Genomic DNA, 12,571 nt, shown 5'->3' with positions numbered 1-12,571 from the left:
CTTCCTTCCTTCCTTCCTTCCTTCCTTCCTTCCTTCCTTCCTTCCTTCCTTTCTCCTTTCCTTTCCTTTCCTTTCCTTTCCTCTCCCCGCTCGGGAGCTGGTGCTGGACGGGTAGACACCCAGGGGGCTCAGCTCTCCTCCCCAGGGCTCCCCTTGCATCACCTTCTAATTCAGGGACAGAAATGGCCCAGGCTAGAGGGCAGCAACTTGGTGGTGTCATAGAAATTCTCATCGGAGAGTCAGGAGATCTGGGTTCAAATTCCATCTTGGACAATTACTAGTTCCAGTTGCTTCATAGATTCACAAATCTGAGAGTTCGAAGTGGTTTCTACAGACACCTGGTCCAACCCGTTCATAAAAGTAATTCCAGTAAACACCTCTGCCAAGTGGTTGCCCAAACTCCCCTCAAAAACCTCCGAGCACAAGAAAGAAATCTCCCACCACCTCTCCCTAGAGACAGACCCTAGAGACGGGAAGCCCAGACTTCAAATCTGGCCTCAGACACTTCCTAGCTGTGTGACCCTGGGCAAGTCACTTGGCACCCACTGCCTAGTCCTTACTACTCTCCTGTCTTGGAACCAATATATAATACTGATTCGAAAAGGGGATGGGAGGGGAAGAGGAGAGAAGAGGAGAGAGTAAGTGATGGAAGGGAAGGGAAAGGAGAAAGGGAGGGAGAGACAGACAGACAAACAGAGACAGAGAGAAACAGAGAGAGAAAGACAGGGAGGAACAAAGGTAGAGGATCTGGGTTCAAATCTCTGACCCCTTTCAGTGGCTTGGGCTCTTCTCTTCACCCTTCGAGATTCAGTTTCCCTATCTGTAAAATAAAGGGATTGGACCAGAGACCTCAAAGGATTCTTCCAGCTTGAAAATTATGCTTCTTGCTTTACTGAATGTTTTAAGGTTTGAAAGGCACTTGAAGCACATTATTATAAATACTTGTTGAATGAATAAATTTTCCTTCATTCTCACAACAACCCCAGGCGGTTGGCACTGTAAGTGTTATCATCCCCATTTTGTAGAGGAAGACACTGAGGCCTGGCAAAGTGGTCACGCAGCTGGCAAAGCCCACTGCACAACCCCGACTCTCTTTTCCTCCAAATCATTCCTCCTTCTTTTGGGCTACCATGATGGTTTCCCCCCTGCATGTTATCCCTAAGTGGCCCCCTGACCTCTCCTACCCACATCTGTTTCCCATCTGGCCATTTTTGTACTTGTCATAGCAGAGTAATTATGTGGCTAATGGCTTTAGAATTAATCAACCCATTGACATTAAAGACTGAGGTTCCCATTAGAGCAGCAATTGAAAACTCCCAATTAGCTGCACTGATTCAAACCTAGGCAAATATAATTAAAAGCAGGATGCGGGGCAGGGGCGGAGTGCCAAGGGAAGAGGATGGAAAGAGGAGAGACTGTGATGGAGGCAACCATGAAGATGGGGATGCCGGTAAGAGGTCACGGACATGAGTGAGGACAAGAAGGGTGGCAATGGCTAGAGGGATGATGGCTGTAGCAGCAGTGATGGTGGGAACGGCCAAGATGGCGATGAACGGAGGCGGTTCGGAGGCCCTGGTTCCTTGGCCCTGGTTCCTTGGCGAAGCCCACAGAGGCAGAAGGAGACGGCGGAGGTGACACCAGTGAGAAGCCCCAGGGGCTGGTGCCTAAGAGGCGGCCCTCACCTTCTTGGAGACCAGGCAGACTTGCTCGGCAGGCAGGTAGTGGAAGGGGAAGATGAACCTCCAGTTAAAGTTGCCCTCTCCTCCCAGCGAGCGATAGTGAACATCTGTCTTCTGCTTGTGCTCCTCAAAGCCAAGCATCCACCTGGAGAGAGAGAAGAGGCTTGGTATTGTTTGCAGAACGCTTGCCTTCCATCTTAGAATCAACACTGGGAACTGGACCCAAGGCAGAAGAGTGCTAAGTAAGTGGCATGTCCAGGGCCACACAGCCAGGAAGTGTCTGAGGCCAGATTTGAATCCAGGACCTCTTGTCTTCAGGCCTGGTTCTCCATCCACTGAGCCATCCAGCTACCCCTAAGAGAAATGCTTCATTTTTTAAGAAGAGAAATGCTTCATCCCATCTTAGAAGGATGAGGAAGAAGGAAGGGCAGATGGAGGGGAAACATGCGTCCTGCTACCCACAAGGGCATCCCCTTGGTAGCAGTAAGGAAAATAACCATCATCTAGCCAGCGCTGGACCGCAGTCCTATGGAAGGAGCAATAAATTTGGACTAAGAGGACACAGGCTTGAATTTCAGGTCTGCCATTTACCTTCTGACTCTGAGCCTCAGGTCCCTCATCTGTAAAAAGAGGAAGTTGAACTAGAAGGGATATTTAGGTTCCTTCCAACTCTAAGTCCTTTAATCCTTTTGAGAACCTGTGTGAGGGCAGCTAGGTAGCCCAGTGGTTAGAGAGCCAGGCCTGGAGATGGGAAGACCTGAGTTCAAATCTGGCCTCACATGCTTCCTAGCTGTATGACCCTGGGCAAGTCACTTAACCCCAATTATCTAGACCTTATCACTCTTCTGCCTCAGAACCAAGACTTCAATTAATTCTAAGACAGAAGATAAAGTTATAAAAAAAAAAAGACATTAAAAAACTCTGTGCTACGGGGTAGCTCAGTGGAGTGAGAGTCAGGCCTAGAGACAGGAGGTCCTAGGTTCAAACCCGGCCTCAGCCACTTCCCAGCTGTGTGACCCTGGGCAAGTCACTTGACCCCCATTGCCCACCCTTACCAATCTTCCACCTATGAGACAATACACCGAAGTACAAGGGTTTAAAAAAAAAAAACAAAAACTCTGTGCTAACACTGTGGAATACAATGAGAAAAATGAGATGGTCCCTGCCCTCAGGAAGCTTCCATTCTTTTGATATTCTGTTCTTCTGGATTAACACTAACATCTTTTCTGGGTTGGTTTTCTAAGCAGCAGCAGTTCACCTCAGAATATCTCATCCAAGCAGCCTTCATTTCTCCATTTTGTTCCCAAAGATATTTGGAGATAGTTGGAGGGTTTGAATCCCACCTCGGATACTTAATTACCTTGTATGCTTGAGAGGCAGTGAGGCAGGTGTAGGAAGACTCAGATCATTAGACTTCAAGTCAAGAGGATCTGGGTCCCATCTCAGACACTTATTACTTGTGTGACCCACGTTAAGGCATTTAATAACTCTGAAGTGCCTCTATGTCTCTCTCTGCAAAAGTGGTGTACAAGGATTCTGAAGCCCCTGCCTAGCTCGAATCCTGATCACTTCAAGATGATTTTTTTCTTCTGTAAAATGTTGTTGTTGGAACAAATTTTGTATAAAGTCTCTTCTAGTTCTGACATTCCCTGTTCTAAGTGACCTGTTTAGTGTCTTAACATTCTGTGTTCTAAGCTCCCTTCCACCTCTGATTTTTCCTAAGACAAGTTCTAAGACCCCCTTCTCCTCATTTCTGATATTTCTTGTTCTAAGACCCCCCCTCCCAGCTCTGGCATTTACTGTTCTAAGGCTCCTTCCAATTCCAACATTTTGTATTCTATATTCTAACATTCCAGATTCCGAGGTTCTGCCCAGTTCAATCTTTCTAAGTAGTACATTCTATGGTTCCTCCCAACTCTGAATTCTAAGTTTTCTGTTCTGACTTTCTATATTCTAGGTTCCCCTCCTGCTCAGACTGTGTTCTATGTTCTAAGCTCTCTTTAAGCTCTAAATTCTGTGATCTCATATTTAAAAGCCCTGTGTAAAGCAAAAAAAAAAAAATCCTTAATTCATTCCCTCAACCTACAACCATTTTATCCTTCCTGTTAAGAGGGGATTTCACCCGTGAGGCTGACTCAAAGGGAAGTCCCCTAGGTAGGCTGGGCCACCGTAGGCAGCCTCACAGAATGATTTTTACTGAACTCCTCCTCTGCACAGTCTGCCTTGCACACAGCAGGACAAGCAGGGCCTCAGGCCAGTGAAGGGGGCTCCTGAAAGGGGAAGAATTCTCCACTGGCCACTGGCATAACAGAACGTGTCATAAATGTAAAAGCTGCTAACGGGAAGAGACGAGCTGCTGGAATTCTTAATTTCCTTAATTTCCTGCGCTCTTTGAAAGAAAACTACCCATTTCAGACTGGTCCCCTCCTTTCTGGGGAGTGGGATACTGAAAACTTACAGAGAAAGGCATTACGGGAGCTCCCTGGGAGTAGGGCTTGTGTGTCCTCCAGCAGACCAGAGGTTCCACGAGGATAGGGGTGAAGGGACTCCCCCATCACATTAGAGGTTCCTTGAAGGCAGGGGACTAGTCCCTCTCCTCCTTCATCACTTTAGGGGTTTCCTCAGGGTAGAAGCCAGCCGCCTCATTTATTCTGGTTGTGACATTCTGTTTCCTCTGTTCTAACGTTACATATTCTAAGGTTCCATCCAGCTCTAACCTTCTAAGCTCTCCTTTCTGAGGACCCTCCCAGCTCTGAAATTCTAAGTTCTCTATTCTAAGGCAGGTTCACATCAACTTATTTCAGCCTTCTCTATTCAGTTCCTAGATCCTAGGCTCATAGAATACCAGAGTTGGACAGAAAAATAACCTAGTTCGATTCTAACATGTTGCAGATAATGAAAATAGAGGTCAAGAGGAAGCAAGGCACTGACTGGAGTCCCTCTAGAGTAGGGTTTGGCTCCCTATTTCACGCCATCTCTTCTGGTCCAGGTTACAAGTTCAAGGTCTTACCATTCTGTGTTCTAAGGTCCCTCCCAGCTCTGACATTCCTAAGACATGTTCTAAGATCCCTTTCTCACCAATTCTGACATTCCCTGTTCTAAGACTCCTCCCCACCCTGACATTTACTGTTCTAAGGCTTCTTCTGCTTCTGACATTTTGTATTCTTCGCTCTGTCATTCCATATTCCAAGGTTCTGTCCAGCTTGGATCTTCTAAGTAGTACATTCTAAGGTCCCTCCCCCAAAATCCCAGGATGTCTCCCACACTAGAATGCACATGGACCCTCTTTCTGTTGTTCTTTATAATCCTATGGCTTTAGCACAGTGCCTCGCATGCAGTAGGCACTTAATAAATGTTCGTTCCTGCTGATGACAAAAAAAGACACCTGACTCGAGCCAGGGAGCTTTGGTGAGACCACGGGGGCAATCCCTACCCTTTCACATAAATGTCACTCATCTTCTCCCCAGTGATGCTGAGGTCATCCAGGATGACGTCTTTGGTGTTCCAGATAATACATCGGAGGAAAAATCTGGTGGGAATAGGAAGATGCATATCAGCCTGGGCTCATTGTAAAAGCAAGGCAAGAGATTCCAAATGGCCTTGGGGGAGCATGACGCCCACAAAAGCCAGGGTCCTTGGGTTCATGCCTCTCCAGGTGCTCAGCTTTTCCCAGAAAAATGCTCTTCTCAACAAGGCTGGCCCCAAACACCAGACCAAATCCCAAAACAAAGACCAATCCTCTCAACCGGTCCATGGAGTGACCCCAAACCACAGTTTCAGAATTATCCTAGATGGCTCCCACTTAATCTCAGATCTGAAACCAAGAAAGTATTGGACAACCCACCCTCCTCCCCGACAGAGAACGAGAGCCCAGGGTGCAGAGAGAAAGTCACCTCTTAGCTTTGCGGGGTGTAATTTTGAATGGAAGTCCAGGTGGCCCGAGGGCCTTCGGAAATAGGTCAACCCACATCTGTAGTTTGCCCTGTGGAGACAGTTGACAGCATGACATCAGAACACCTCAGCGGTCCCTTCCTAGCACACAAGAGAGACTCAATTAAAACGTCACTGAATACAGGGTGAAATGGTGTCGATGAAGGTACACCCCGTGGCCTCGACCTGCTAGAAGTCAGTGAGATGGGCACCAATACCCAGGGAAATTCTAGAATAGATTGCTAAAAAGAGAGCATCCACCCTTCTGGCCACACCACCTCCTGTCCTCACCTTGCCCATCTTCCTCCCCTCAATTCCTAGCTTTATTTTCTGTTATCCCACAACAGAATGGAAACTCCTTAAGGACTCTTTTCTTTGTATCCCCAGTGACTAGAAGAGTGTCCCGAACACATTTAGTACTTAATAAATGCATATTCTCTGCCCAGAGACAGAATCAGGAAGGACTGAGAAGAAACCTGCAAAGATGATATCCCTATGGGTCACTGAGGAAGGGGTTTAGGGGTTAAGAGTCTTCCTAGTCCCCCCAAAATGGCATAAGCAAGGAGACAACTGGGTGGCTCGGAGGATTGAGAGCCAGGCCCAGAGGGTTCAAATCTGGCCTCAGACACTTCCTAGCTGTGTGACCCTGGGCAAGTCACTTCACCCCCATTGCCTCGCCCTTGCCACTCTTCTGCCTTGGAACCAATATGCAGTTTTAGTGCTAAGATGGAAGGAAAGGGGTTAAAAAAAAGAATGGCCTAAGCAATAGACCATGGGCTCCCCCTCAGGCCTATTCCAAGCCAGGAAGATGGGCATCCCAGGGGACCCTCCTAATCTTCTCTGCTGTGTCCGGCTGGCCTGGGGCTCGGGTGCCTGTGGGAGATGCGGGGCGTCCTACCTGCTCAATGTCTGGCTGCAGAGGGCTGTAGAGGGACCGGGTCTCCACGTGCTCGGGTACCAAGCCCTGCTGCCTCAGGACAGCCAGGGCCAGCCGCTCCTCCACTGGACCCAGGTGTGGATTCGGAATCTTGCCGTTCTCTGACCCCCAAAAGAAGACCGAAGAACCCCAGGACAGGGTTAGCAAGGAGCTACGCCAGCCTTGGACCCACGCAGGGCTGGTAGTGGCCTATCTCGGGCAGAGGAGCAAAGAAGCCCAGAGAAAGGAAGCCCCTTCATGGTCAAGCTAGCTAGTGGCACCACTGAGATCTGAACTCAGATCTCTCGCTCCCAGCCAGGTGCTCTTTCTGCTCTAGTCCCAAATCAGAGGAGCAAGAGTTGGGGAGAGGGTTCTTAGGGGCCATCTGACGCAGCCCCTTCATCCACACAGGATTCTTGTCGTGAAGCGCTGGGAGACGAGCCGATGGCCAGAGTGGGGCAGAAGGGAGCCGAGACTCACCGATGTCCTCGAGGGTCACTTCTGTGTCCTGGAACACCACGCTGTCCTGCCGGTACACGGGGGCTTTGGCTTTGTTCTGCTGGCAGAAGAGATGCAGGAGCTGAGTGGGGCGACGCTGGTCTCTCCACTGATTCGGTCCGGAGCTACGACCCAAGAAGAGACAACGTGAAGATGCTTCACGGGCAGGACCGCAGGGCGCATTTCTGTCCACATGCGTGACACGTCGGCCCTTCCTGAGAACTTGAAGCCTCCTCCAAGGTGTGTGTGGGGGCTGGGGGGACGCTGCCCACAACAGCCTCTGATATTGCCAGAAGGACCCCCAGAGAAGCCTCACTTACGTGCAGTAGGTCTGGGGCAGACCGCATCGGGCGCCAAACCTGGACAGGAATCGGTTCTCCAGGTCGATGACCGTCTCCCCGATTTTCTCATCCTTGGAGAGGAGGTCATAGTCGTACAGGGTGACCTTGAGGTCCTTCTCCAGCGGCAAAGTGCAGGTGAGCTCATACATCCTGCAAGGGCCAGAGCCGGTCAGAGAAGGACCAGAGAGTCCGTCCTGGCCGCCCCCCCTGCCTCGGGCGGCCCCTAGGAACGCCGGCGTTTCCCCCTCTCCTGAAGGCCTTCAGCGCTTACTGAATCATCCTCTACTCCAGGTTTGGGATCGCATCTTCTTGTCCTGAAGGAAAGGACCGAGTCCTCTCCTCCCGTCTCCCCCACAATCTAGCCTTGTCCATGGCTAAGCCCAGGCACTCTGTGAGGGTTTAGGGAGTGAGTAAATGAATGCATCTATGAACAAATGAATGAATGACTTTAAGAGCGAATGGCTGAATTAATTAATAGGTAAAATGGATGGAAGGATAAGGGCAGAGGCTGTCTCCATCTAGGTGGGTGAATGAATGAATGACTGAGTTCCTTTTCTGCTCTGTGGCAGTGGTCTGCTGCTGAATGGAAGAACGAGAACTTCTTATCAGAGCCACAACTAGACAAGGGCAGCCAGAGCTCTGCTCCCATGATGCCACAATTTAAGGCACATCAATAAGTTGTAGTCCAGCAGCATCAATCTGGCAAGAATAGTTGTTAAAATGGATTTAAATAAATAATATGGAAATAGGTCTTGATCAACGACACGTGTAAAACCCAGTGGAACTGCTCATTGGCTATACCGGAGAGGGGTGAGAGGAGGGGAGGGAAAGAACATGAAGCATGGAACCTTGGAAAAAATATTCTTAATTAATTAATTAATTGAAATTTCTCAAAAAAAAAAAAGAAAGAAAATTTTAAAAAGGTAGAGAGAGTCACAAAAAGAAAAAAAATACCAGATGATGGGAGAGGGAATAGCTAGGCAACTCAGTAGAGAGAAAGCAGACCTAGAAATGAGATCCTGGGTTCAAATCTGGCCTCAAATACTTCCTAGCTGTGAGACCCTGGGAAAGTCACCTAACCCCTGTTGCCTAGCCCTCACTGCTCTTCTGTCTTGGAAACTGTGATAGTTGGATTAGAGACCATCTTTTAATATATTGAACCCATAAAACCCCTTTTTCCCCCTTACAAAACGATACACAGTATTGATTCTAGGGCAGAAAGTAGGGGTTTTCTTAAAAATACCAGATGGCATTTCTTCTACGAGGATCTCACAACCAGTATAACCTCCTATGCCCCTCATCCTCTGTTACCACATAGATGCTGTCCTGAGGTCCTCACACACACCCTCTGATTTTGCCTTTCAAAGTTAATTTGAAGGCACATTTTCTGTGGCTTGCCTCAACACAAAATTAACCAGTTATGAGTCCAGCCCTTAATCCCCTGCCTCTCTTGCTCTCTCCCCAGAAATGAAGGGCTGATCTCATCTGTGGCCTCTAAATCGTTGATGTTGGAGAGGCTCCCCACCTTGACCCTCTCTCCAATTCCTAGGCATGAGAAGACACAATTCACTAGAATTCAAGGAGATTAAAGACTTTCCAAGTGTTGTGCTAGGGGATACGAAAAGGAGGGAAAAAAATCTAAGAGCCTCAGTCATGCCTCCCAGCACCCTCCCCTCAGCCCATCCTGCATCCCCACATCCAGCCTGGCCCCCACTTGCAGCTGCCCCCTCCCCCTCCCCACTTCCAATTCATCCTCCAAGGAGCCAGGCTCACTTCAACTCACCTTCCAAACACAGGCTCCAGAGTGCAGGGGATGTAGTTCTCCTGGTCGCTCACCGATTTTTTCCCCACAGAAATCTTGATATAAGGGTCACACTAGGGGAAAGAACAGAGAAAAGCAGCCACAATGGTTTATCCAACATTTTTTGAAATATACTCTTAGGTGACAGGGTTTCAGGGAAAGAGTATTGCCTCTAGAGCCAGAGTTCAAATCCTACTTTGGACACCCCCTATGTGGCCTTGGACAAATCACTGAACCCCCCTGGGCCTCGGTTTCCCTTTCTGTAAAATGAGAAATTTGGACTAGATGGCCTCCATGATCCTATGCTCTTATCCCCATTTCTCCTGCCCTTCTTTATTATTATTATTATTATTATTATGACAACCATCATCTCAGTGTTATTATTAATTCCATCTACCTCCTCTGAACTCCCTTTAGGCTCTTTCCTCCACTTTCTCAGCCTGTTCATAAAGTACAACAGAGATTAGAATAGGATTGAAGATAATATTAAATCATCCTTGCATTCCTGGTATACATCCTGCCTGATCAGTGTGGATGATCCTCTTGATCACTTGCTGGAGTCTTTTTGCTAGTATTTTATTTAAGATTTTTGCATCTATGTTCATTAAGGAGTCTGTAGTTTTCTTTCTCTGTTTTTGGTCTTCCTGGCTTTGGAATCAGTACCATATTAGTGTCATAAAAGGAATTTGGTAGGACTCCTTCTTTGCTTGTTTTGTCAAATAGTTTCTATAGTATTGGGATTAGTTGTTCTTTAAATGTTTGATAGAATTCCCTTGTGAATCCATCTGGTCCTGGGGATTTTTCTTAGGGAGTTCCTTGATGGCTTGTTCATTTTCTTTTTCTGAGATAGGATTGTTTAAGTATTCAATTTCCTCTTTTGCTAATCTGGGCAATTTCTATTTTTGCAAATATTCACCTATTTCCCCTAGATTATCATATTGATTGCTATGTAATTTGGCAGACGAGTCCTTAATAATTGCCTTAATTTCCTCTTCACTAGAGGTGAGATCACCCTTTTCATCTTCAATACTAGTCATTTGATTCTCTTCTTTCTTTTATCCCCATTTTACAGATGAGGAAACTAAGGCTGAGAAAGGTTAAATGAGCAGAGTCACACAGCTAACAAGTATATGAGGCAGGATTTGAACTTGGGTCTTCCTGACTCCAGAACCCATGCTCTGCCCACTCCAATAGTTGTTTTATCAAGGCCACGTGCCCTAGCTGAACATTTCTTCATTTAGATTTTTTAAGTTGGCCAATTAGAAAGATGGCATGACTTAGTTACTCAGTCAGGGTCACACAGTGAGTAAGTGTTCAGAACAGAATGTGAGACCAGGTCTAGGCTGACCGAGATTGGGATTATCTCATCACTGTCCCCTGAACATATAGCTTGCTTATACTGTTCACCTCTCAGAAAAATTATCCCTACTACTCTCAAGTTCTGCATGCTTTCCAGCCCAGCTCAAAGGCCACCTCCTTCAGGAAGCTCACACTAATGGATGTCTCCCTCCTCTGACCTCCTAAAGGTCTTAAATTCTCTTTTGTCCTGCCTTGTTTCATGTGTGACTCTTGTGTCCCCAGTTAGATCACAGGTTTCCCTGAGGCCAGGAAGCTCCCATCGCTCCTTCGATCGAGGGAGAAACATGGGACCTGGGATGGTACCTTTCCATTGGGGTCCTTGGGTTGCAGGCCAAAAGCTCGGATGATATAAACACGGACCAGGCACTCCTGGGGCCCTTGGGAAGGCAGCTGGTGAAACTGCCTCGGGGGCAAGGGGACAGCCGGGTCATCTGGAAGGGGGTAGATTTTGAACAGTCCCTGCAAAGACACTGAGGTTAATTCTCCTTAGCACCAAGAGCACCATCCCTGTCATCCAGTCTGCCAACACCTTCACGCCATGGAGGTTACCATTATTTATCTATCGTCGCAATGACTACACATCCCTCACCATGGACATCCCTCCCACCTACACCATTGCCAACACGGGCACCATCACCGCCATCCCCATAATCTTCTTTCACCTCCACCAACCACCACCATCAATGGCGTTCCCATCGCCATCACTACCACAGACATCGACGTCTATTCTATGCACTCATTCTCCCCAGGAGACCCGAGATCCTCCCAATATACCCAACCCCTCGACCCTTACACACAAGCTCTGGAGAACCCCAGGCGTCAAAGGGGCCCACCAGGGCCTGCCTACCTTGAACTCCCCAATCACAGATGGGTCTTCCATCTCCTCCTGGGTCTTCCCCCGGTATAGTTTGAAGGTATTACAAAAATCAGACAGGCCCTCAAAGCCTTCCACATTCTCCAACTCAGTGTCATATACCTGCCATCAAAATAGAGTAGAGAGAATGAACAGGAGAAGAAGAGGGAGGAAAAACAAAGGGTAAGGGGGGGAGAGGAGGAAGAAAGGGGAGGGAGGGAAGAAAAACCAGGGAGGGGGATTCCAAGGGAGGGTTCGAGGAGGAAAGAGAAAGGAAGGTAAATGGAAGAGAGAAGAGAAATGAGGGAAGGGGGAAGATCAGAGGGAATAAAGAGGGAAAACTCTGAGAGGTGGAAGAAGAAAACGAGGGAAAGACACAAGAGGGAGGGAGGGCAATTGAAGGAAGCAGAAGGCAGGGTGCTTATTCCATGTGGTTGGGGAATCATATTCTATTCAAATTATATAACATAGAACAATATTAGATGAGAACATGGCTCAGGCAGACTTTGAAAACGACACAGTTGGAGGTCCTTGGGACCTACAGAGAACTTGTCCGCTCTCTGCATCCAAGTCCTACCCATTCTTTTAGGCCAACTCCTCCAGGAAGTCTTTCATGATTATCCCAGCCTACACTGATCTCTCCCTTCTCTGGTTTAGGCTCTATGTAAGGCAAAATTTCCTGATCATTAGGACTAGCCCGGTGACGGTTTTCCTTTCATTTCAGGCCCCGAGAAAGGGCTGGATGACCACCCAGCCGGGGCACTGTGGAGGTTTCTCAAAAATCCTACGTTATTCAATGTTACATGTAAAAACCCAGTGGATTGCTCATTGGCTATGGGAGAGGGGAAGGGAGGGAAAGAACATGAATCGTGTAGCCATGGGAAAATATTCTTAATTAATTAAATGGATTTTTAAAAGATAAACAAAATCATAAAATCCTACGTTATTCTATAACGCTTACAGTCCAAACCCCACATTCTTTTTTCATTGTTCTAATCCTAATTATCTCGTGGATATAAATTTCTCCAACTGAACTTTTGAGATTTCTCCAGGGCAGGGATCACATCCTCTTGTCCTCACTATCAGTTGAACCTCAGATTGAGCTGGAGGAATCCTTGGTGAGTCAAAAGGACCCATCTTGGCTCTGAGAGAGAGAGAGAGAGAGACAGACAGACAGACAGACAGACAGACAGA

At 47.6% G+C, this 12,571-nt stretch overlaps 1 protein-coding gene across 1 annotated transcript in view; it reads right to left on the bottom strand.

Moving 5' to 3' along the window:
- DYSF (dysferlin) overlaps positions 1-12,571 on the bottom strand; it is a 194,055-nt gene that overhangs the window by 22,025 nt on the left and 159,459 nt on the right. Inside the window, exons 31-39 of the mRNA XM_044659284.1 lie at positions 11,372-11,500; positions 10,828-10,983; positions 9,148-9,239; positions 7,344-7,514; positions 7,006-7,148; positions 6,508-6,647; positions 5,573-5,661; positions 5,113-5,208; positions 1,683-1,824 (exon numbers count right to left, since the gene is read on the bottom strand). Of these exons, the coding sequence (XP_044515219.1) occupies positions 1,683-1,824; positions 5,113-5,208; positions 5,573-5,661; positions 6,508-6,647; positions 7,006-7,148; positions 7,344-7,514; positions 9,148-9,239; positions 10,828-10,983; positions 11,372-11,500 (1,158 nt within the window). The remainder of the gene's footprint in view (positions 1-1,682; positions 1,825-5,112; positions 5,209-5,572; positions 5,662-6,507; positions 6,648-7,005; positions 7,149-7,343; positions 7,515-9,147; positions 9,240-10,827; positions 10,984-11,371; positions 11,501-12,571) is intronic.

Source organism: Gracilinanus agilis, chromosome 2, assembly GCF_016433145.1.
Source record: "Gracilinanus agilis isolate LMUSP501 chromosome 2, AgileGrace, whole genome shotgun sequence".
NCBI lineage: Eukaryota > Metazoa > Chordata > Mammalia > Didelphimorphia > Didelphidae > Gracilinanus > Gracilinanus agilis.
The sequence above is the reverse complement of the archived record's forward strand: the minus strand, read 5'-3'. Positions and strand labels throughout refer to the sequence as shown.